The sequence below is a fragment of the Neoarius graeffei genome, chromosome 25 (genome assembly GCF_027579695.1).
Source record: "Neoarius graeffei isolate fNeoGra1 chromosome 25, fNeoGra1.pri, whole genome shotgun sequence".
Lineage (NCBI taxonomy): Eukaryota > Metazoa > Chordata > Actinopteri > Siluriformes > Ariidae > Neoarius > Neoarius graeffei.
In genome coordinates, this window is record NC_083593.1 from 13,427,511 (window position 1) to 13,454,685 (window position 27,175).

The 27,175-nt window shown below is 39.7% G+C and overlaps 1 protein-coding gene across 1 annotated transcript in view; it reads right to left on the reverse strand.

Annotated features, from left to right (window-relative positions):
- The window catches only part of rph3aa (rabphilin 3A homolog (mouse), a), a 59,217-nt gene that overhangs the window by 20,380 nt on the left and 11,662 nt on the right, over positions 1-27,175 (reverse strand). Inside the window, exons 2-5 of the mRNA XM_060909373.1 lie at positions 11,138-11,272; positions 10,138-10,267; positions 7,988-8,071; positions 921-1,095 (exon numbers count right to left, since the gene is read on the reverse strand). Of these exons, the coding sequence (XP_060765356.1) occupies positions 921-1,095; positions 7,988-8,071; positions 10,138-10,267; positions 11,138-11,244 (496 nt within the window). The 5' untranslated portion in view covers positions 11,245-11,272. The remainder of the gene's footprint in view (positions 1-920; positions 1,096-7,987; positions 8,072-10,137; positions 10,268-11,137; positions 11,273-27,175) is intronic.

Consider the following 27,175-nt stretch of genomic DNA (forward strand, 5'->3'; position numbering starts at 1 on the left):
GATTTTTCTTTTTTTACCATCATGGGAAACGCCATGTGTGGCGCAAACCCAACACTCTGAGAACACCATTCCTAAAATGAAGCATGTTGGTGGCAGCATCATGCTGTGGGGATGTGTTTCATCTGCAGGGACAGGAAAGCTGGCCAGGACTGAAGAAAAGATGGATGGCACTAAATACAGGGCAATTCTGGAAGAAAACCTATTTGACTCAGCCAGAGGTTTGAGACTGGGATGAAGGTTCACGGTCTAGCAGGAAAATGACCCTAAACATACTGCTAAAGCTACACTGGAGTGGTTTAAGGGGAAACATTTAAATGTCTTGGAATGGCCTAATCAAAGCCCAGACCTCAATCCAGTTGAGAATCTGTGGCATAACTTGAAGATTGCTGTACACCAACGCAACCCATCTAACTTGAAGGATTTGGAGCAGTTTTGCCTTGAGGAATGGGCAAAAATCCCAGTGACTAGATGTGCTCAGCTAATAGAGACATACCCCAAGAGACTTGCAGCTGTAATTGCAGCAAAATGTGCCTCTATAAAGTATTGACTGGGGGTGGGTGAATACCTATGCACACTCCAGATTTCTTTTTTTCATCTTAATTATTGTTTGTGTCACAATTTAAAAAAAAAGTGCACCTTTAAAGTGGTAGGCATGTTTTGTAAATCAAATGGTGCTAACCCCCCAAAAAATCCAATTTTAATTCCAGCTTGTAATGCAGCAAAACAGGACAAACACCAAGGGGGATGAATACTTTTCCAAGGCACTGTAACATATTCACAGTACATTGTTCAACATTAGCCACTACTGACAGGATAGAAGTGAACGTTTGAATGACATTACATCAATATTCTAGAAGCTAACCTCTTAAACTTGAAGAACCTGAAGACAACAAATTGAATAAAGAGTTTAAGAGGCGAACCTCCGTTCTGTGTGTTGACATATGAATAAGCAGTTGTGCGCTGTTGGGATGATGGTTCAGATGGAGCGGGTGTCTCGGCAATGCTGAACTGTTTCGGCTTTGAAACGGGTAAAGGTGCAGGCAAGACCTGCTGTGGCAACCCCTTGAAGAACCAGGCACCAGACTGCTTCAACATCTTGAAAAAAAGAGTGAAAAGTACATCTTGTGATTCCCTTAACTTGCACATGGATGCTTATAAACAACAGCTGCCTAGCTGAGTGTTATCAGTGAAACAGAGTAATTTCTGGACAAGAAAGAAAATATATAATCAGGTTTTAAAAAATCTGTTTTATCACTGCCTCATGTAAAATTAATATTACTGGTAATCATAACTTATCCGTAGAAATTTCAGTCCTTGAGATGCCAGACATACTTTTTGAGGACTTTAAAGGGTTGATACTATTAATTAATAGTGCCATATGTTTGTATTTAATATTGACCTCAGATCAGGCTTAGTACCTGAGTCCAGGACTTGGACTCGAATCCAACTCGTGCCCCAATTTTAAGGACTCATGACTTGACTTGGACTTGAGCACTGATGACTCGGACTCATGCATTAACTGCATTCAAACTCGTAAATTAGAGACGAGGACTCGGATTTTTTCTTTATTTTTTGTAACATGCCATAATAATTTGCCATAAGATATTTATATCTACATTAATTTTTGTACTAATTTCATGCAAGTGTCACATTGTGTGCCTTGGCGCGTGCATCAGATAGACTCTCGGGCACGCTCTGGACAGCGCGTACACCAAGCGGACTCTCGCGCACACGCCATAAATAGTTTCACATAAAGGCAGCAACACCACTGTCAAATGGTGTGGTTGGAGTCTTTTTCTCGGACTCGACTCGAAATTTTCTTTAATGACTTGGACTTGAACACTGGGGACTCAAGACTGGACTCGGACTCAAGGTTTAGTGACTCGACTACAACACTGCCACAGTATTTAAGAGGATTTAAAATGGGATATGCAACCACTGGGTCTGTTCGTTTGGTCTTTTTTAGTTCTTGTCTGGTATCGCATAGATCTAGGATGTCATTGGTGATCCACGGTTTGTATCTCTTTCTTCTCTTCCCCAAAACATGTTGAGCTGTGTCCTGTAGGATTTCCTTAACACTGTCAGTGAGGGAGTCTATGTCTTCTTGAAGCAGATTGAGTGCAGCCAACTTCCCTCTGACTGTTGCTTCAACGTGCAACATGCTTGGAGAGCCCTTCAGAACATCAGTTGGAGTGCGTCAAGGCTGCCTTCTCTCTCCTGCACTTTTTAACATCTATCTCGAAAACATCATGACAGAGACACTGTACAACTTCCATCTATCTATTTCCATCAACGGACGCCCTCTGAGTAACATGAGGTTTGCCGATGACATCGACCTCATGACAGGCAGTCAAGAGGAACTCCAGGACCTCACCACCAGGCTGGAGCATGCAGCAGGAGCATTCGGCATGGAAGTGAGTGCTGAGAAAAGCAAGATCCTAGTCAACAGCACCACTCAAGAAGCAACAACCAACATCATGCTGAATGGCCAGAAATTAGAAGAGGTGGTTCACTTCAAATACTTTGGATCCATCATTACTAAAGATGGCAGCTCCACCAAAGAAGTCCTCGCCAGACTCGGACTGGCCACCTCTGCCATGATCAAGCTGAATGCAATCTGGAAGAGCAGTGACATCTGCCTTCACATCAAGATTAAGCTGTATAAGTCCCTGGTGGTCTCCATCCTCCTGTATGGCTATGAAAGCTGGACACTAACTGCAAATACCAAGAAGAGAATCCAAGCTTTTGAATACAAGTTCTTCAGAAGACTCTTTCACATCCACTACTCAGAGTACAAGATGAATGAGTACGTCCTACAGCAGATCACCGCACATGCAGGCAAGCAGGAGCCACTCTTAGCCACAGTTCGTTGTCATAAGCTTGCTTGGTACAGCCACGTGACCTGCCACGACTCACTAGCCAAGACCATCCTCCAGGGAACAGTGAAAGAAAAACGCCGCAGAGGACACCAGTGCAAATCCTGGCTTGACAACATAAAGGAGTGGTCCGGACAAGCCCCCAATATGCTGCTGCGATTGGCGGAAGACCGAGAACATTGGCGGTCACTGATTGCCCTCTCCAGCATGGCACCCCTACAACAGGAGGGACGGACGGACGGACTCACTGAAATGGCATAAAGATGGTTAGAATGACACAAATACTGTATGGTTACATTGAACTGCTCTTCACTTGTGTAGAAATTGCGTGAGAAAGTCCGTAGTTATGTCTGAGGTCCGAATACCATCGTACAAAATATGTGCCTCAGTGACAAACCATACAGTACAGATTTCCAAAGAAAACATACTGATGAAATGCTACTAAGCTCCTAGGTCTTAGATCAGGGTTGTTTAATCTTATCTGCAAAGATCAGGGCTGTTCAGTTTTATTTGCATCTGCACTGAACCTTTAATGATAAGCCTGGACACCTGTGGCATACGTGGAGTAGGATTTCAAAGGGCCTCGAGTCAAAAAGACTCACAGAAACCAGAGCTAAAACCAGTGTGGAGAATATCAAGCTGCTGAACTCTTTTAAACTCACAATGCAACATTCTGGAAAGTGTACAAGTGCACCGGAGTAGCCCCATAATGCACTGCATTGTTTGTTTTGATTCATGCATCCATTTACTGAGGAAGACAGCAAGCTAATATGGCAACTTTTTCAGCTGTAAGGAGCGGATTGATTTTTCTAAAGCGAGCGCTGTACCACATACAGAGATGCCAGTTCAACGTTTTTGAATGAACTTTGATCTTTTATTTAGTCATTTTTGTTTAAATGACCTCATTTTAAACACTAAAATCTAACCCAGAAATAGGTACAAGTAAATTCTCATTCATCTCATTATCTCTAGCCGCTTTATCCTTCTACAGGGTCGCAGGCAAGCTGGATCCTATCCCAGCTGACTACGGGCGAAAGGCGGGGTACACCCTGGACAAGTCGCCAGGTCATCACAGGGCTGACACATAGACACAGACAACCATTCACACTCACATTCACACCTACGGTCAATTTAGAGTCACCAGTTAACCTAACCTGCATGTCTTTGGACTGTGGGGGAAACCGGAGCACCCGGAGGAAACCCACGCGGACACGGGGAGAACATGCAAACTCCGCACAGAAAGGCCCTCGCTGGCCACGGGGCTCGAACCAGGACCTTCTTGCTGTGAGGCGACAGCGCTAACCACTACACCACCGTGCCGCCCCTACAAGTAAATTGATATTTTAAAATCTTTATCACTCTAATTAGACACTTTAGACAAATCACATACGTATGCTTTACAGTTAATCCTAACACTGACTACAAGTCTTAACAGGATTAGCCTCTGAGTGCATCCGTCTTTAATAAATCACACATTCAGAGTCCCGTTAGGATCCGAGACCGAGCAGTTTAATAAGTTCCACAAAGATTTAGGCTTCCTTATTTAATTCTGGATCATCACTATGTTTCATTTATAGTCAAATAAGGTCAAATAATGAGCTGTCGTTATGTATGTTTACCTGAAGCAATGTGACTACCTTCTTAAAGTGATACAATCTAGGGAATGGTGAATAGGGAACCATGGATTTCCATAGACCCCAATTTGCATAAGATTTTTTTAAAAAGGAGAGAGAGAGAGAGGACACCAGGTTTTTAACCATAAATTTGAATAATTGAAGAATCCAGCTAATTGTCTGTTCTTTGTATTATTTGCAAATGAGGGTACACTAGATTAGGGACAAATGAAGCGCTGGCGTGTCTACATGATCATATTGTATTATGGGATGTGGCCTGCATGCTGCTCGGTAACAGCAGTGACTCATCAAAGGCATGAATCATCTCATTATAGAGAAAGAGCTTCCTAAAGTTGAGGTCCTGAACCTGTGAAGAATTTAAAAACAACCATATGCACCGCTCCACATTTCGGTCTGTTAAACAAATAAACCACGGAATGATCCCCTTTAAAAATTCAGTGACCCTTTATTTGAAGGGGATAGAACCCTTCAATAAAAATTGAATGAATAAATATTCAGATTGAACAGATGTGTTTGAAATAGGTATGATCTATGTCTATAAGACTGGAAGTGAGTGAGTGGTCACATACAGCATGAGGCTCACGTGAACAAAGACCAAGATGCTGTGTGATGCACTTGTATTCATGCCGAGTCACTGTCTGGTCAGGGTCAAAGTGATTTAAATTAGGCTATTATTTTATTTATATTTTTGGCAATATAGCTGTGGTTAAGGACAGTCCTACCCTTGTTTTTTGGGGCATAGTGGTGGGGTCTATTTGGGGAAAAACAAACAACAACCCACAACTACTACTATTTCTGGTTTAGACCACACCCACCATGAGTTTAAAATCAGATACAGATGTTGGCATTGCCTTACACTCCTACTACATAGGGTCTTTCTGACATCCATAAGCATATACATTGCGTATTTTTTACAGAGTAATGCTGGACAATTTATACAGTAAAATACGATGTCAAAGTCAAAGCTCCTGAGGTGATAGAGTTTCTGTGACTTTTTCTTCGCTTTAAAGAGAGATGAGAGACGAAGCTTCAGTTGTAATTCTGACACAGCTAACCGAGATTAGTTCACAGATCACAGTAGATAACACTAAGAAAACTGTAGACGGTATAAATAATTCATAGCAGTGTTATAAATATAAATGTGATTATTGCTTTAGTTCGAGGGTTAACTGGTATATGGACTGAATGTAAATTTGTCATGAAATGATTCATACAGTGTCTTGCAAAAGTATTCATCCCCCTTGGTGTTTGTCCTGTTTTGTCCAATTACAAGCTGGAATTAAAATGGATTTTTGGAGGGTTAGCACCATTTGATTTACACAACATGCCTACCACTGTAAAGGTGCAAATTGTTTTTTATTGTGACACAAACAATAATTAAAATGAAAAAACAGAAATCTGGAGTGTGCATAGGTATTCACCCGCTTTTGTATGAAACCCCTAAATAAGAGCTGGTCCAACCAATTCACTTCATAAGTCACATAATTAGTTGATTAAGATCCACCTGTGTGCAATCTAAGTGTCACATGATCTGTCACATGACGTCTGTATAAATCAACCTGTTCTGGAAGGACCTTGACTCTGCAACACGACTAAGCAAGCAACATGAAAACCAAGGAGCCTCCAAACAGGTCAGAGACAAAGTTGTGGAGAAGTATAGATCAGGGTTGGGTTATAAAAAATATCCCAAACTTTGAATATTCCAGGGAGCACCATTAAATCTATTATAGCAAAATGGAAAGAATATGGCACTACTACAAACCGGACAAGAGAAGGCCGCCCACCAAAACTCACAGACCGGGCAAGGAGGGCGTTAATCAGAGATGCAACAAAGACACCAAAGGTAACACTGAAGGAGCTGCAGAGATCCACAGTGGAGATGGGAGTTTCTGTCCATAGGACCACTTTAAGCCGTACACTCCACAGAGCGGGGCTTTATGGAAGAGTGACCAGGAAAAAAAAAAGCCATTGCTTAAGAAAACACGTTTGGAATTTGCCCAACAGCATGTGGCATACTCCCCAAACATATGGAAGAAGATTCTCTGATCAAATGAGACAAAAATTGATCTTTTTGACCATCATGGGAAACGCCATGTGTGGCGCAAACCCATCACCCGGAGAACACCATTCCTACAGTGAAGCATGGTGGTGGCAGCATCATGCTGTGGGGATGTTTTTCTTCTTCAGGAACAGGAAAACTGATCAGGACTGAAGGAAAGATGGATGGCACTAAATGCAGGGTAATTCTGGAGGAAAACCTGGTTGAGTTGGCCAGAGGTTTGAGACTGGGACAAAGGGTCAGGTTCCAGCAGGACAATGACCCTAAACATACTGCTAAAGCTACACTGGAGTGGTTTAAAGAGAAACATTTAAATGTTTTTGAATGGCCTAATCAACGCCCAGACCTCAATCCAATTGAGAATCTGTGGTATAACTTGAAGATTGCTGTACACCAACGCAACCCATCTAACTTGAAGGAGTTGGAGCAGTTTTGTCTTGAGGAATGGGCGAAAATCCCAGTGAATAGATATGCTAAGCTAACAGAGACATACCCCAAGAGACTTGCAGCTGTAATTGCAGCAAAAGATGGCTCTACAAAGTATCGTCTTCAGAGGGGTGAATACCTATGCACATGCCAGATTTAATCTTAATTATTGTTTGTCTCACTATTTTAAAAAAAAAAGTGCACCTTTAAAGTGATAGGCATGTTGTGTAAATCAAATGACGCTCACCCCCCTCCCCCAAAATCCATTTTAATTCCATCTTGTAATGCGACAAAACAGGACAAACACCATCGGGGATGAATACTTTTGCAAGACACTGTAGTTTTGAATGCAAAGACCTTTCAACCGAATGAAAAGCATTCAATTCCATGTTCCTAGAATAAATAGATATAGCAAATACATCTACTGAAAGGTAATAACAGATGGACGTGAATGAGAACTTCCAAAATAATAACTTTAAACTTTACTTTTATGTCACATCTAAAAACAGCTCATGCAAAAACCTCAGCTTTTTTTTTTTCAGTGAATAATCTCAACTAATCTCACACTATAGACTTACTGTTGTAAACATAACGGTTGTCTTAATAAATGCACACACACTTATGCATACTGTTGGCCTGTTTCTACAGTTAGAAGAAGGGTAATGATTTAAAATCCCACTATCCGGTGTCACTCAGAAGACGATGGGTTCCCTTTTGATTCTCATTCCTCTCAAGATTTCTTATTCATGTTGTGTCTGGGACTTTTTCCTTGCCAACTGTCGCCTCGGATTGCTCATTAGGAACGGAAAGCTGCTTTGTGACCGTGTCTTCTGTTAAAAGTGCTACAGACATACTTTTTTTTTTCAATTTAATTGCTTTATATATTCATGCAGTAGGCTACTTGAATGTGAATGTGTTATGAAAGTCTAATATAGGTCAAAGAAAAATTTCTTATGGACATTATGAAATGATAGTATTTAATTATTTCTGACCTCCTTGTGTTCACTGCATATCTTGCACAGCCATGCAGGGCAGGAGCGACTGTAACTGCGAACGCCACACTTGGTGCATATGTGCTGTGATGGGTGAGAAATCAAAACACACACACAAATTTTGGTTGGCCTCAAGAGACAGTGCAGGTGCAAACATACTCTCAGAGGTCACATAGCATCAGCTTTCAGTACATTTCCACAACATGTGACATCACTAGAGATGGGCTTTAGTGCTGATAAAGGACATAACTGACTTTTAACAGGATGTGTGCATCAAGTACACTGGTGTCATATAACTGAATGTTTGTTTCGTAGCACACAAGTCCCCAGTATTTAATAAATGGATAATACATACTTTGTATTATTGGCTGTTACAATACATAATAAAGTTGCATAACCCAGCTTGGATAACAGAACGTGGTGCTACAAAGCAATCATTTCAGAGCTCTGCAAGTAATAATGTCGCATTTACAAGTAATACTTGGTGTAAGATGAATATGCAAGTGCGTACTAAGGATGGTGAGAATTGCCTCATATATTTGAGCTTGGAAATATAACACAAAAGTGGTACAGTACGACTACCTGTCTCAGTAAGCAATACTGGATTAGAACATGTACAGTAAATAGGTATCGATAATAAATATACGAGGTTACGACCTGGAACGGAAATGGATTTAATTGGGACCGTGTCCTGAATCTATACAAAATCATCCAAGTGTGGGGGAAAAAAACAGTGTCCAGCAGTTTGCATAAGTATTAACCCCCATGACTGTGAAACTCCTAGATTAGTTCTGGTGCATCCAGACCATTGATCTCAATATAAACAAGAAGACAGACTCATCTATATATATATATCCCCCGCCCAATATACCAACTATATACCAAGTTTCAAGATATTATTTGTCACATTTTTCAAGTTCTGCTGCAGGAAACCAACCCTACCTCTTTACACTGACCTCAGCCCACCAGACCTTTGGTCCAGGTGAGCTAAAAAATTTTAATTTCTCAAATTTCTTAGTATCAAAAGGCACATATAGATTACTTAATCAACACATATACCGTACCAACTTTCAAGACCGTACCACTCATAGTTTTCAAGTTCTGCTCCGGAAACAAAACCTACCCCTAAGAGAGACTAAGTCTGAAATTGTTTCCATGGAAACATGAAAAATTTAAATTTCTCAAATTTCTTAGTACGAAAAGGCACATCTACATCACCTTAACAACATGTATACCGAGTTTCAAATCCATATCATGAATAGTTTTGGATATATGTTCCGGAAACGAACATTGCTCTTAGAAACTAAGTCAAAATGTCATTTTTTTATTATATTATAATACCAGAAAGCACTTGTAATTACTAACTATAAATATTAGGTACTTACCATGAATTTTTCAAACCATCCATTTAATATTGACAAAAATGTTGTAATTGAATCAAAGCTATTTTATATAATACAGTAGGGTGCATCAGTTGCCCCCTAAAAATGAAAAGTTCCTCCGATCATGATGCATTTTTGTTTTTATGTTCCTTTTGGTAAGAAAACACACTGGGTGAAATATTTTGACAAAATTCAAAAGTTTAATGGTGGCACCAGGAGCTCAAAGTTATGGAAAAAGCTGCTATTTTATGACTTTTATGACAAAATTTCGATCACTTTTCATGAAACATTATGGCACCTTATAGAGTATACCAAATATCACATTTTTAGTACATATTCTAAATATATTATCAAGCACAGTTTGAGTTTTAGCTGTTCATTGAATCATTGTTCAACTACTTTTAAACAATACAAATGTATTATGAATCACGTTAATGCTTCTCAATCCCTTGCAAAGGTTCTTAACATGATCTCTGGGTCACAAGAAATCAATAAATGGAGTCCAACATTGTGATTCAAACCTTACGCGAAAACATAAAATAAGCGTTTTTTGGCAAAAAATGAACTTCATGGTGCCACCATTAGACTTTTGAATATGGTCAAAAAATTTTACAGGATGTCTTTATTGGTGAAAAGGAACACCCAAACAAAAATGCATCAGATTTTATGAACGTGAGGGCAACTGATGCACCCTATAATACAGGCCACGTTGATTTTACTGTAGCTGGAGATGTTGTGTAAAGATGTTGTCAGGCTTCCCCTCTATACCTTCTTGCACTCATCACACATGACCATGCTGACACCCATCAAGCCGAACTGCTGGCCACAGAGCAGGCACTGCGAGTAGCCGTCACCGCACGCCGTCCTCTTTATCGTGTCCAGCCGATTGACCAAACGCCTGCAGGACAAAACAGAGGTAAGCTCATTACACACTCCTTAAAGCCATGAAACACTCCAGCTTAAATTGTGCTGATAGACGGAATAAAAAGTCGCTTTGCAAATTAAGTGTTGAGGTCAGGAGGCTGGGTGGAATGCATCAGCAGATCAAACAGAGACAGAGGGCTAAGCGGAAAGATTGATACAAAGCTGTAGTTTTACATTCACTATTAATGACTTGCAGAGCAGTCCAGCTCTTTCTGACTCATGCAGTGGTTGTAATGAAGCCAAAACGCAGTAGCATCCTGAAATGCCTTGACAGATGTACTAGTGCTGAATCATCCTAAACACTTTAGAACAAAAGCTGTTTTTTTCTTTCCAAAAGATCTCTATATTTCCATTTAGATCTAGTAGAAGTGGATTTACATTTGCTTCAGTTATCCCAAGTGGAATAAACTGTCTTTTTGCATTATCTTACCAGGAAGTAGGCTGACGCCAGAGCACACACTCAGCGATGATCCAGCACTTCTGGATTTGCTGAGGTTCATGTTTGCTCAAAGAGATTCGAATTAGAGGTGTACACCTCCCGGGACTGTTTATTTTATCCCATTCCCACCTTCTCCTGAAGAATTCGGGCCAATCCAATCTACTCCTAAATTAATTCTGACCAATCCCGTCCATTCCTACAGAAAGTTTTAGCAATCCCTGTTGAAGATGAATGAATGATAGCAGCAAGCACCTTATACGTTCTTATATCTACGTTAATGAATGTGGCCTTTGTGGTTTTCCCAGCACCAGTGCACACCTTTAATTTGAACACTCAACCTACTGGCCACGAGTACAAGGAAGGAGCTGAAAATTGGTGTTAACTCGACGCAGCAGCAGAGCTCACCCAATCCGCTCCTGCTCCATGGCCTCAATTAGCTCAGCCCGGGCAAGCACGCTGTTGATGATTTCCTTCTCCTCATTCGTCAGCTCCTCAGCTCCAGTAAACTCCATCTGGCCAGTGTAGAGATGGCAGCCTGTCCTACAGCCACAAGGACAAAGCAGAAGGATGTAATCATGCTGGATACAGCAGCGAATGCATTCACTGGGAGCCAACCATCTTGAGAATGGAATGTTATTGGCTAGTTATGTCTATATTTTAAGTGAATATAGTTTATACAATTAATACCTTTGGCAAGTAGATGCAAGCACATCAGACAACATGACAGAAAAAAATAACAGCAATTTTTAAAAAGGCAAATGAATACTCGTGTCAGTTCCTATTATATTACGAGCTAAATACATTATTTATGCTTTGTTTGCTTTCGTGGTCTTTCCAGATGATCTGTTACTCCCACTCATGGTGGGTCTTAACTCGACATCTTCACATTTATGATCCAAAGTAGTGCTATGGAATATTTCTGCTTGACTCGAGAATGAGTCCAGGTTATTGTCTCGTAAACAGGCTGAAGGTTCTGGATTTGGTTGTTTTTATAGCTATGACAGATTATTGCAGTCATATTAATGTATCCCTATGTGCTTGAATTAGAAACCTAATAACTTGAAGTATTTATATAGTCATCCCAACACGTATAAGCATATACAGCAGAACAAATGCTTTTTTTTTTTTCTAGGACCGAGGACAGGAGCATGACACAAAGGACTATAGAAAATAATAATAATTTTAAAAAGACATGGATCGTGGCTAGAAGGCAACGCTGTTGTGTTGAATGTCACAAGAATTATTGATTGGAGTCACCGAATGTTACCATGGAAACAAAGTCCCTGCTCTGATCAGGTATTGCTTAGTTCAGCACCTACTTTACTAAATGCATCCTAAAGCTAAGCTGATCTTCAGTGGGAGACCAAATGTTCCATTTGATGTTCGCTCTACCAGTCAACAAATAGCTGTGTGCTGCGATGCTTATGGGAAAACGCAGCCCGGTTTCGTTCGGTTGGGTGTTTGGGGGTCAGCAGGATGACTGCCGCAGGTCATTCTGCCAGATGGCAGGATGATCGAGAGCCAATTAGACGGGTGAGAGGGGAATCGACAATGCTAGTGGCCTTGCAAATTCATTTCTGTTTTAAGTTCTCAATGAGAGAGAGAGAGCGAGAGAGAGAGATCATACCTGTTTCAGAACCAGACTGTCCCCTGAGCCTTATACTCACTGCAGATAAGATCCAATGTGCAAAGTCATGTTGGTAGTATTCAAAGAACATTTTGCCCTGAAGCACATTGAATATTTATATTGAAATATTTCTGATGTGCTTAGTTTAACCTCTCTTAAATATAAAGGATTAACAGGAAGATTTTACAGTTAGCTCCTAAAAAGCTCATCGTTTTCTAGCAAAAAAAAAAGTGCTCTGAGAGCACAATATCCCCCGCTGGCAACTATATCTATGCTATAAGTGCTTAATACACACTCACAAAATTGTCAAAAGTACAAGTTTGGTAATCAAGGGCCATAACTGAAAAAATTTGATCTAATTGAATTAAATTGGAATATGCATATTACCAACATACAACAAAGCCTTTTGCCAAGTTTCGTGAAATTCCTCCAAGAATTGTGAGAGGAGTTCATTTCAGAAGACAAGCACACCCTCATGAAATTGTCAAAGTACAAGTTTGATAATCAAGGGCCATAACTCTGGTAAAACGCGATTGAAGTGAACAAAATTGCAATATGCGTATTACCGACATATAACAAAGAATCCTGTCAAGCTTCATGAAATTCCTCCAAAAATTGTGAGAGGAGTTGATTTCAGAAGGTGAGTACCCTTCCCGGGACGGACGGACATCGCCATGACGTAATCCCCCTTCGGGCCTTTCAGTCAGCGGGTGATTAAAAATTGTATGTAACTTATTTGCAGCACCTATTAAGTGATGAATATCAATATTCTGGTACAAGCACATGATCCATACCGATGTATCAAGCATTTCAGTTAAATGCTCAGTTCTCAAGTACATGTTCTGCACTAACATAACGTAACCACACCCACTTCTCCATTAATGTATAGGAATAAAGAATTAATGACGGTGAATCCGAACAGTTTATCAAAAGTGTAATGTAAGCACTAAAGAGGGTTTTTGATGATGTTTAGTCGTGATCTGTAGCAGCAGTTCATACCACCCACTCTGCTAGCTTTTCTTAGTTTGTTGAAAATCATCCATCCATTTAGGTGTTTAAGGCTGCTGGTTTTTTCAAGTAGACAGAAAACAGCTATTTCTTTTTCACAAGTATGGATGTTTATTTGAATTATTTGTGCATTGAGGGATGCTGTAGTGATTGGGATTGGTCACTATCTCACTAGAAGTTTTGAAATGCTACTACATTTACTTTGGCTAAAACTGTATCTATAAACCAAATCACCTCCCAGTCAATCAGAGAAGTGGGGGATTTTTAGAGACGAAGGAGACTTTCCATGAAAAAACCCCCAAACCCCTGCATTATTATCCCACATGAAGTAAAAACACGACTGTTTCGGTGAGAAGATCAGAAATAAGACTTATTTTGTGATCCCGGTACAGTAAGTCAGATTATGTGTTATGAAAAGTTATACTCGATATGTTTTTAAAAGAGGTCAAATTATTTATCACATATTGATCTTATTCGAATAGAGTGGTGCAGAGGTTGGTGGAGACAGCAAATCCATTCTGGACCCAAACTTCCAGAAGGCAATGCAGTGGGCTACAGCACTGAGACTCATTTGGGATTCAAGTGGTGCAAGATGATAAGGGTGGTGTTGATGGTGGGATTAACATGAAGGTTAAAGCTTTGGAACTGTAGAACATCTGATCTGTTTGAGCAGAGTGTACAGACAGACTAAACGACTAAAGCGCTGCTGCTGCAATGTTGAAATGAACCAAACAAAACGTCATTCTATTGGTCAAGTGACGTCAAATCAACATGGCTGTGCACAACACCAGCTGTAAACCAAGTATACTCTACAGTATTATATATAAAAGTGCTTGCTTTAGATCAATTAACATACAGACATATATATCCATCCATCCATTATCCGTAACCGCTTATCCTGTGCAGGGTCACAGGCAAGTTGGAGCCTATCCCAGCTGACTATATACACCCTGGACAAGTCGCCAGGTCATCGCAGGGCTGACACACAGAAGCAAACAACCACTGACACTCACATTCACACTTACGGTCAATTTAGAGTCACCAGTTAACCTAACCTGCATGTCTTTGGACTGTGGGGGAAACCGGAGCACCCGGAGGAAACCCACGCGGACACGGGGAGAACATGCAAACTCCACACAGAAAGGCCCTCGTCGGCCGTGGGGCTCAAACCCAGAACCTTCCTGCTGTGAGGTGACAGTGCTAACCACTACACCACCCTGCTGCCCATACAGACATATCAGCATGTTAAATTTATAAAATTGACTGTACAGTTTGCTGTTTTGAAGCAGGAAACTTACATTATTTATCACTGATATCTGGCTAGCTTGTGGCTAAGAAAAAGACAAGGATGGAAGTGTTAATGGGTTTTGTAGCTTGACCAAACACAGAGGTTGAAAAATGGTGTAATTCAGCGGTAAGCCAAATATAATAGATAGTTGAATAGCATTCTGGGTAATGTAGGAAAACCTTCACCAAAGTGAAAATAGACCATGATGATGAAAGGAATGAAATGAACAACAACAAAAAAAAAACTCAACTCAGAATTTCACAACACTTAATTATAAAGATCACTATGCAATATTTGCACATAAAAAAACACTTCCATTTTGCGCACTTTGCAGTCTGCTGATTGTTCACACTACTTCCTGATGAAAGGACGTTGTACCCGGCAACAATAAATCCGGTCTCTGAGGAGGCAGTAGGGGATTTGACTGACTCTTTACTGTTATAAAATCCACCAGCAAAGAGGAGCAAAAGGGTCGTGCTGAGGTCAAAATTAATGTGGTTGAATCTAGCGTTTATATCCTGCCCAAGTCTACATTATGTCCCCAGCCTTGATCGTTACTCGAATACACTAAACCACTTACAGTATGTGCGATCACATAATGCTTACCATTGGAAAGACCTTTTATCTTATTTGGTAATTAAGGATATTGAACAATGGGTATGGCCATGTGTGTCATTGTGCTTGGAGTACTGCCCTTACAAAAATGTTGCTTATTCAAGTGTGCTTCTAGTATACTTCTATTAAACTAAAAATAAGAGAGTATGCTTTCAGTTGACTTTTTATTTACTTATCAGAGATATACTTAATAAAGTTATACTTAATAAAGTTAACTTTTGATCAAGATATACTTAAAAGTGTAATAAAGTATTAAAATATTTATGCCTTATAGACAGCATTGTTGACTCTTAGGTATGTCTGTGGTTCCATATAAGGTGTTTTGGTTTTTTTTAATTTCTCCTGAGTGGGATAATTACATTTTATTATTTATTTCTTTTTCTTTAGAGCTTGGATGTCAATTTCAGTTGTCATTGCCATGTTTTTATACTTTGGCATTTAATACAGTGTTGCTTTAAATTTTGATTTTTAAAGAAAATGAATATGTTCTTAATCCTAAGTATCTGTTGTTATTTTGTGAATTCTTACCTTTATAACTTCATTGTAACTTAAGGTACAAAACACTTAAGTTGTCTACTGGTAGTGTGCATGAGGTAAGGGTTAGGGCTAGAAAACTAATAGTATACCTAGCCCTTACAAACCAAGCATTGCATCGATGCAACGCAGACATGTTCTACAAAACATTAAATAACTTTTGAGTCATTTATGGTACAGATGAGACTTAAATTGTGTCTGAACCATGAAATTCTCTGCTTTACGATGCCACTTGAATGGTGTTTTTAAGATAGCCAGGGCCAATTTACAGTGCATACAGAGGAAGAAGTGTATTTGCACCAAACTTCACAGCTCCAAAACATCTAAATAAAAAAGTAATAAATAAATAAATAAATAAATAAATAATTTTTAAAAAATCCCTGGTTGGCTATGGCATTATTCAACAAAACGCAAGCTTTTTTCACTGGGCCTTTTAAAAAAAAGTCAGATATTGAATACTCGCACAAAGGTAATGCATGATGGTGACTTTAGTCAAGTCAAGTTTATTTGTATAGCACTTTTAACAATAAACATTGTCGCAAAGCAGCTTTACAGAATTTGAACGACTTAAAACGAGCTAATTTTATCCCTAATCTATCTCTAGTGAGCACGCCTGTGGCGACGGTGGCAAGGAAAAACTCCCTCAGATGACATGAGGAAGAAACCTCGAGAGGAACCAGACTCAAAAGGGAACCCATCCTCATTTGGGCAACAACAGACAGCATGACTATAACATTAACAGTTTTAACATGAAGTCAGTTTCGTTGATGTTATAACTCTTCATTGATGGAAACTTGAGTGCAAAACTGTTCATGACAACTGCAGTCCTAAAGTTAGCAAGTCAACTGTAGTCCTCAGCCATAAAAGCATTACTGTAAGAGTCCAGAGCGTCCTCCAGGTGTGACTCTACAATGCACTAGAAAGAAAGGGTAGGTTCTCCTGAATCATATGATGTATAACACTTGATACTGCCCGAAACAATAAGCTCAGAATTGGCAAAAATATAAAACTATGCCCAGGCATTTCTTTGTCTATGTGGGCTTTAGAAGGCTAGAAGGGTAATTGCAGTATACTTCAAAAGTAAAAAGTGGACTAGATGTATATAACCAGTAACTAATAGTTTATTTCCATTATGCTATAAAGTATACTTTTATAAACTAAAAAGTGGACTAGAAGTATGTAACGAGTACAGTAAATCAATAGTATATTTCCAGTATACTACGAAGTATACTTTAGTAAACTAAAAAAGTGGACTAGAAGTATAAAACAAGTAAACTCAGTATATTTCCAGTATACTATGAAGTATGATTTTGTAAACTAAAGAGTGGACTGCAAGTACAGAACTAGTAAACTATAAGTTTATTTGTGGTATACTTGCAGTACAAAATAAAAAATACTCGTTGTATACTCAGAGTTTACTTCTCTTAGACTTAAAGTATACTTTTTATAAACTAAAAGTGGGCCAATTTAGTCCCAAGAAGTATTAGATTAGTTTACTTACAAGTATACTGTAAGTACATTGATATCAGTATACTTGGTACACAAAAGTATACTTAAGGAAATATACTTTACTTAAGTACACTTAATAAAATGAACTTGAAGTATACTTCTTTTTGACAAGGGTGTATATTAAGCTTGTAGGCTGTTCAATAAATAGAGTAGCTTGCTGGGTATTTACACCAGCATCCTCTTTGGTAATACATTTTTACAACCTCTTCTTTTATAATGAGAGATTAGTTGACACCATGATGTCATTTATTAATCTTCATTAACTGCTTTATCTTGGTGGACCCCAAGAAATACACAATCGTGTTGCACATGGACAAGGTTATAAGAATGTCGCACGTGTGCAAGAACCGGCCTCTGGTGGTCTGGTATAAAGGAATGTAATTAAGTTGCATACTGTTTTGTGTTGGATGACCATCAGAGAAGTCACTCCCAATCAGAATGGTATTTCACTGGCCCTCATGTAATTTGATTAGATTATACTTACGCTGCAACTTACTCGGTCATGTCAAGATACTGGCCTGTGTGTAAATCAGTATATTAGTGTAATGGTATCTATCTATAAGAGTTAAATATAAATCCCTTTATTATATTTGTAACTTGAGAGCAGACCTTGATAGTTTTTCATTCATGTTTAATCAGGGTCACATTGGATCTAGAGCCACTGGGCATGATGGGATTACATATTCAACTGGATGCCAGTCTCTCTCATACACTCATTCACATATTTTCACACAGGTATGTTTCTGGAAGATGGGAGGAAACTGGAGAACCTGGTCGTACAAGAAGAGAACATGCAAAGCACCACAGTCACCTCAGCTCAAATTACTTGAGCTGTGAAGCGACAATGCTCCACCTTGATCATTTTTCCGCAACATTTTTAACTGTTTTTACTTTGCATTAAATAAATTCTTGCATGACTATAACAATCCTTATGAAACGGTTGTGCCTGGAGCGAAGAAAATAAAAATCTGTTTTATTGTTTGAAAATCATGACATGTATCGCCACCTCTGCAGAATATTCTCCTACACAGCTGCGGTGAGATAAAATTAAAATGTCTGTGGTGTGCCTTTTGACATTACAGTATGCCATATCATCAATGAGTCAGTGTGCTGATCTTTCTAGCTCAACCGCTTTAGTCAGATTCAGCTTTTGCCCCAAAGAGGCATGCTAACCACTGATTGAAATGTCCAGGAAAGAGTGCTGACAGCGAGGGCGACCTAGCAGAAGACGTGACTGATTGCTGTCTGGGGGTGGAGGGTAGGAAGAAGCAGGGAGGGAGTAAGGAAAGGAAGGAAGGACGGATGGACGGAAAGTAGTGAGAGCGCAAAGAAGGGAGAAACACAAATGAACGGAAATTGCATCGCATTCAGCATCGTTGTCACTATTCATCTCATCAGCACTTTTCAAAGCCTGTAAATCAAAAGGAGCTGGGATTCATGCCCTTAGCTAATAATTCAACATTTGACTGATGGAAAAAGAGGCACTTTCCGGTTTTTCGTCAATTTATTAAACGTGACAGTTCAGTGGTTCTCTTCAGCGTGGAGTAACGGGGTATCAGAACATGCTGGAAATTTTTCTTTGGTGTACATCATCTGGATTTGAACACAGTTATTTTTGGATATGAGAAAGTGTGTTGTCGAACTCACAGTTATATACAAGATCTATATATGGTGTGTCTGTATATTACATAACACAAATCTGTAGAGAGTGCGGGGGGGGGGGGGGGGGGGGGGGAATACTGGCAAATTTGAGATCATTACTGACAAAAAACGCCCGAGGTTTTCTTTTTGTTTTGTTTAACGCATACTTCTAAAATCATACAATCTGTCCAATTAAATTGCCCCCCCCAAAAAACACATGAAATTGAATCTGGGTCCATGCACCTCCTATGGAAGATCAGTTCCAGCCAAAGGGACAGCAATTTACAGTCAACCTCTAAATGTCATTTAGTATTGAAGGGCATTCAGGATGCTGATTGGATTAGAACTGTATTGCTCACACCACATTCAATATCTTCATTTCTTTAGGTGCAAAGAAAGGAGACGTACTAATTATCCATACATAATGAGCTTCAGGACAGGCTGAAAATTGCAGTAATGCAAAGCACATCAATCTGAGTTAGTAGTGTACGCCATTATGGAGAACGGTCGGATTGATGTGGAATTTCAAGCAATTATCTGGCTGGCAGGAGTTAAAATTACAGATTTCCAATGAACTATTGCAGTGGTAACATACAACATGGGAACGTAAATAAATCATAATAAGTGGGAGATTATAAGGTCATGTATATTCTCAGCTCGAGTTTGTAATATAAAATATCACATTTCATTAGAAGATTTATAAAGTGCAACCTCGAACATGACAGTATGCAGGCATAGTAAAGTAATGAAAAATACCATTTTGGGCCCAGTTCAATTTCTTGGTTTTTGGTGCACCACTAAGGCCTACACTAGAGGTCTCTTGTTTACATGCAATGAGCCCTTGCACGATTGGAGAGGACTGCCCATTTCAAGACGATTTCACGCAACAGGACCCCACCGCCAAAACAACGAAAACTCTGAAAACTGATTACATGGTACCCTGGTACCAAACTGTATCTATAGAGTCAAATCCATTCTCTGTCTCTAAAGATACATTTGGCAAATCCATGTGTTTGTTCACCCTTGAGTGACCCCAGTGCCAATCTTTCCACCAATCCTTAGCTGTTCCAGCAAGCCCTGCATTATTTAAATTTATTGAAGGTTCTGACGATGTGATGTGTTGGAAAATCCCCGGGGCATCCAGCCAGTGTCTGATCCCCTTTAACTCCAACACCTGCTCTGCACATCCTTCCAAACCCAGGCCTCCAGTTGGTATTTCTCAGCCTCCGCTGCAGCCAAAAGGCAGAAATCAAAACCCTACATAACTAAGTTGAACAGAAAACTTGATGTGCGTGGAGTGCATGGGAAATAGGTTAATGAAATTCATAGATCAAAAGCGAGATTTCATTTGGAATCTTATTCAATGAATGGGAGGGGAAAAGTGGCAAGATGAAGATAAAGTGTTACACAAACACATCTGAGTCAAACAAAGTTTCAGAGAAAAGAGGGGAAGAGGACAGTAGTGCATGACTCAAAGAATGACACATTGCTAGAATTTACATAAGCATTGAAATCATAATAATGGTCACGTTTCTCCCTTTGTATTGTGGCGTCTACGGTCTTAACGTGACAAGCAATAGTGTTTGTTAGGTTTCTGATTCAGACCCGTCTCTGCTCATTGTCATTGGTTTGTTTCCCAAATGTGTGCACCTGTTCTGTATACTCTAGTTAGTGAATGTATGTATAACTTGCTGCTTCTTGTTTAGTTGTTAATGCTGGCCTTACACCAAATGACTTTTCAAGCGATTTCACTGTCGCAGACAAATTTCCAGCGTCCGAATAAAATCAATGGAGCTTTGCTGTCATGGCGCAATCTGTCATCTCAATCGTTCGGTGTAAGGTGGTCCAGATAACTGTCTTAAAGCAGTCTTTTTTTCATCTTGATGTTCCGATAAAATCAATCGTGTATAATATTATCTTTAGTCATGCAAATAGTGCTCATACAAGATCCCCAGTCTCTGCAACATCATCGATCATGGGTTGAAAAATCGTTTGGTATAAGGCCGCTATAACTCTGTGAACAGTCTTTCAAAGTCTTCTAGTGCTGGGGTTCTCAAATTTTTCTACTTTAAGACCCACTTATTCATACTTGTAACGAGTCAGGGCCCATTAAAAAAGATTCCCAATTATTTTGGCTCATCTATTCTATTAGAATCTAATAATCTATTGTAAAGTGTATTAACAGAATGTGACATCACTCCCTGTTACAGATGGGAGCCCAGGAATTAATTAAATGTAATAAAACCACCCTGTTTTTAATTGTAGGTATTGTACAATATTTAAAACTGTATGGATATGCCAGAAGCCAAGTTTATGATCCAAAACTCTGTGAACAGTCTTTCAAAGTCTTCTAGTGCTGGGATTCTCAAACTTTTCTACTTTAAGACCCACTTATTCATACTTGTAACGAGTCGGGGCCCATTAAAAAAGATTCCCAATTATTTTGGCTCATCTATTCTATTAGAATCTAATAATCTATTGTAAAGTGTATTAACAGAATGTGACATCACTCCCTGTTACAGATGGGAGCCCAGGAATTAATTAAATGCAATAAAACCACCCTGTTTTTAATTGTAGGTATTGTACAATATTTAAAACTGTATGGATATGCCAGAAGCCAACGTAAACCCATGCATGCAGGGCATTCTCAGTCAAATGCCCTGCATGCATGGGTTTATGATCCAAAAGTGGAGTCTGGTCCATTAACACAAGAACTTATTGCCATGTTTGTGTACAGCAAACAAGCAAGTTATTAAAACCAAGAAGTACACTCAAAAGAAGTGGATATAGAAACCACCCAATGGGATTAGATCCTTACATGTTAACAAAAAAGGATTTTTCCTACGAGTTGGAAAATGATCCATGCGTTGAGTTCCCTGACATCTCAAACCACCTGCTGCTGCAGATATCGTTCTACACGGACACACAGATGAAAACCTGGAAGAGCATGGAGGAGTACAACTTTTTATATGTGGCTGGGTTAAAGATCTGGGGATCAGGACACTACAAGATAGACAGCGGTAGACGGATCCAAGTGCAGGAAGAGCGTTTATTAACAGGCGTGATATTTACAAAAGCAAAACAGAAAGCAGAGTATTTAAACAGCGTTCTAAACATGGCTAGAAACAAACATGACAGTGATAATGCTTCACAAAGCCTCTGTGAAAACAGCTTCCGTATCTGCGTGTGCCGATTGCGCTCAAATCAGTATCAGGTGTTTCCCATAACAACTGGGTCCCAAGAGCGCGCACAACGCGCTCCGTGAGTGCGCATGGCCGCTCGAGCTGCACCAAGCTCAAGCGCACAAAGGTGTGACAGTCAAGTGTTCACCTACTGTGTGACCACAACTTTTAGCTCACGTGTATATTGCCACCCAAATGCTTCATTTTCATCGATAACCCATTGCAAAGCATTGCAAGCTGTAGTGTGACCGTAGCTTAATGAGGCGAATGTGACGTCGGATGCAACCCAGCAATTATACCCTACTAACTTCAACTTGGAAAAAAAATTTGCGGCCCACTAGATGGCGTTTCATTCCAGTGGTTGAGAAACACTATTCTAGTTTATTGTTAGCATAAATCTGATCTTTCTTTTGTACTGTTAAATCTAAGCCCTGATTTTTACTGTGTTCTAATGTACTGACTGGTTTTGACCTTTGTCTGTTTTCAGTTCTGATTATGGATTGCCCTCATAAAATACACCGCACTTGTGTCCTGCCTCATTTGCTGACATGCTGCAGTAATCATTTTTATTTTGCTTATTACTGAAATCGCAGTTATTTACCACAATTTTTCAGGTAAGTTTTAAAAAAAAAACAGTTACACGGTGGCTATCATCAGTGGAAGTCATTACATTACATTCAGGAATTTAGCAGATGTGCTTATCCATAGTGATGTACAACGAGCACACACACAGGGCCTGGGAAGCAGTTGGAGATTAGGTGCCTTGCTCAAGGGCACATCGGCCATGGATTTTTCCTACTGGTCCAGGGAATTAAACCAGCAACCCTTTGGGCTCAAGGTTGCTTCTCTAACCTTTAGGCCATGGCTTCCCCCATTCATAGGAGAACAGGTTTCCACCATGACACATTAACCCACCATATCTTTTCAAACTGATGCTTATACAATGACTGTAGTAGATTGGTCGATTTTTCTGATTACTTATATTTTCATGTACATACAAATATGCACAATTTACCTGGGATGACCCATGCTTCAGAAGTTGGAATAGTGTTATCAAGGAGTTTTTTAACAGAATGTACAGGAATACGCATCGATCCTTACACACGTCTTGAGAACTGAGTATTGGAGTTGATTTGAAAAATATCTGTTCATTTGTGTCAACAAAGAATAGCGGCCCAGTTTGCTGCAATCTTCTTGGATTGCTTCGACTGGAGGGATTAGTTTCCATTCAGCCACAAGAGCATTAGTGAGGTCCGGTGCTAATGTTGGGCTTTTTAGATTTGGCTTGCAAATAACCCATCAAGCTCATCCTAAAGTTGTTGATGGGGTTGAGGTCAAGGCTTGGTGCAGACAAGGCATATTGTTCCAATCTGCTTTCAACACTTGATTTGTGATCAGATCTTGCTTTTGTACTGAGTCAGGAAACTAGCCACAAAGTAGCAAGCTGAGTGTTGTCTAGACTTGTGTGCTGTAGTGCTCAGGGGTCTTGTCAGAACCATGAAAACCTGCCCAAGACCATTATTCTTCTGCCACCACACTATATATTTGGCATTATATTTGGCATTATATACAGTGAAACAGGTAATGTTCTCCAAGCATCTACTTCCAGTCAGTGATATGTGACTCATCATCCTTCCAGAAAAAGTATCTACTGCTCCAGAGTCCAATGATGATAACTTTCCATCACTCATACAATGAAACTCTGGCATTGCATTTGGTGCTTCGAGGCTTATACAGTATGTGGTTATTTAGCCATGCAACTCAAGTGTTATTTAGCTCATTCTTCTCATAATTTTTTTTATGGCTGTTCTATTCTTGCTAGACTTTGCATTAACTTCACTTAAGCAGGGAAGTGTGTTGGAATTTGGTAACGTGCCAGTCAATGATGGTTTTCCACTGAAGGTCTGTAAGCGCTGCAGTTTTTCTGTTAAGAGATTACCTCTGTGGATGCAGTATAGCAAACGGACAGTCAGCAGAGAAAGAGAGTGAATTCAGCGGGACAGGAAGAGATGAACTCTCTATAGCCAACAAGTGAGATAGCATCTGTTAAGGGCTGTATGGCCATGGGGCAGAGATACCGTGATGATAAAACTGTAATGCAATTCTGTTCCTGATGAAAGGAGAGTCGAAATGTTTCATGACAAGCTGCAGGAGCAAGGGTCATCCTGAGAGAGATGGCATCAGGCACTGATGTCCCAAGGTGGAGATAGTGGGGCATAGAAAAGAGACCCGGAACACTGTAATCCAGGAGTGCCGAGAAAGAAGGAAGTGCATCAGGAAGATCGATGCACTCCAACGATACAGAAGCTCAGTTTTGGTGCTCAGTAAAGAAGGTCCATGTCATGTTTTGCCAAGAAATTCCAAAGACATAGTCGGTATATTTATATAAATACAGTAATCTGATTATCACATCAGCTTTTGTCAATAACTCATCCAACTCACTCAATAACTGAATTACTCTCAACAATAAATGGATTAACTCAAATTTTCTACTCTGTTTTGGAAAGCGTCATCTTACTACCAAATACTTATTTGGGAAAAAAAAAAGTTGCTTTGTCACCATTTGCCATGTGGTGCATGAAATTAAGTCTGTGGCATTTATTATTTTTGAGACATCTCTTCCCTGTCTGGTTCTGGTCAGTGGTACAGGAGTTCTGCATAACCCCTACGACTGGGCTGAAATCCAGGTGCCTGTATTGGATTTCTTGGAACCAAGAATAACAGCTTTTTTAATCCAATTCAATCCAACATGGTATGTTGTTTACATGATCCGATGAATTATCATCTGGTAACTACTCATATTATTCGAGTGCATGTCAACTCACTGAGTATTTCTGATGAGAAGGAATTCTAAGGCCAAGAAGAAGAAATACCGGTGATGTCCAGCTAAAGTCACTGGGCACACTCTCAAAAATCCTCGACATCTCCTGGAGGCAAAGGTGAAGTAAATGATAAAATGGTTGCCAGAAATCAAGAGAAAGTGAAGGGAATGAAAAGCCACGCACACACCCTGCCAGTATGATGCAGAGAAATGGTATGATCAGTGTTGACATAGCAACCGATAATGGGTAAAGACGGTTGATGATGGGTACAGCAGAGCAAAAAGAAGAAAGGAGTACAGAGTGCCTTATTCTACAGTAAACCGTAACTGTAGCATCGGTTCCATTATCTGTCTCTGAAATTTCATTTGGCAAATAAATATGTATTTGTTTACACTGAAGTCACTGCAGTATCAATGTCATACCTCCAGTCCTCAGCTGTTTCAGGTAGACTTGTATGATTGTCTGGTTTTATTGAGGATCTTGATGCCAAGATGTGTGGAAAAACCCTGGGGCTATCGAGACAATATCTGGTCTCTTCTTACTCCAACACCTGCCCCTCCTTGATTTCGTGAAACCACAAAAGCACCACAAATCCATATGACTAAGTTGGGACTCCTTAAAAAAAAAAGAGTTTAAGGAACTATCAAAACGCCCTTGGGCATCCTGTATATTGCAGTAGAGGGAAGGAGACTACCAGGGTGATGCCTATGGGACACAACAAACAGGAAGCCCAGGGATAGAAAGGGATGGTGAAGTAAGAAGTTGGAATCCTCCCACTAGAAGAGGATACATGAGGAAAATGGAAAGAGTTTGAATGAAAGGACAAGGGTTTGGGAAGAGAGGGTATGAAAAAAGAATGCAGCGGATGTAAAAGAGAGATCAACAATAAGGAAAACTGTGGAAAAAAAAAAATCACACATTGCTGGGTCGATTGTGGTTAATTAGATGTGGTAGCTGTTCCAGACAGAAAGAGAAGTCATAGCGATGAGCAAAGGCTGAGCCATTATGCAAGAGGGCATTGTGCAAAAACTGATTCCCTCCCAACCTTCAATTATTCAGTACATCCTTTTGTTCTGGTCAGAAATTGTAAATTGCGATCATTAATTTAGATAAGACGTTGTAGACAAATATGAATAAAACAACCATGGTGAGCAGAAAAGGTGCACATCAAACCTTGAGGCAGATAGGTTACAACAGCAGAAGACCACATCAAGTTCCATTCCAGTCAGCCGAGAACAGGAATCCGAGGCTACGGTGTACACTGAAACTGAGGAGCTGAAGACGTAAAAAAGTCCAAGCGATGTTTTTACAGTCTTCAACTATCCAGTTTTGGTGAGCCTGTAGATACTGGAGCCTCAGATGCCTGTTCTTGGCTGACAGGAGAGGAACTCAATTGGTCTTCTGTTATTGTAGCCTATGATCCCGAAAGTTTGATGCATTCCGAGATGCTTTTCTGCTTACCACGTTTGTAAAGAGTGGCCATTTGAGATACTATAGACTTCTTATCAGTGTGAACCAGTATGGCCCTTCTCCTTTGACTTTTCTGCTGCTTACTGGATGTTTTCCTGTATACTCTACAGAGAGCTGGACCTGAAAATCCCATGACATTAGCAGTTTCAGAAATACTCTGGCACCAACCAAGTCACTGTCAAACTCACAGAGATTACAGTACATTTTTCCCCATTCTGACATTAACTGAAGCTCTTGACTTGTCCCTTGCATTGTGCTTCTTACACTTGATTGGCTGGTTAACTGCAGGAACAAGCGGGCGTACGGGTATTCCCTGTGGGTGCAATCAGTTAATTATTGAAATTAAGTGATCAATCTCGTTAAATCAGTCTCATTAAATTTTGAAGGTCAATAATTAAAATGAATCAATCCCATTGAATCATTTAATTTGACTCGTTTGAATTGAATCATACCATAGAATCACTCTCATTTGAAGTGAATCGTTCAGTGAATCGTTCAATGAATCATTTAGTGAATCATTTAGGGAATCGTTCAATGAATCATTTAGGGAATCGTTCAATGAATCATTTAGGGAATCATTTAGTGAATCATACCATTAATCCTGGTGCTTAATAATAAATTACCAAACAGCTAAATTATGGTACATTTCCAAATTATTAAGATCACTTACCATATTATATAACATTTGCACCCTTTTTGAATTCTTTGAGAAAATTGGGGACTTCAGATATTGTTGTTCACACAAAT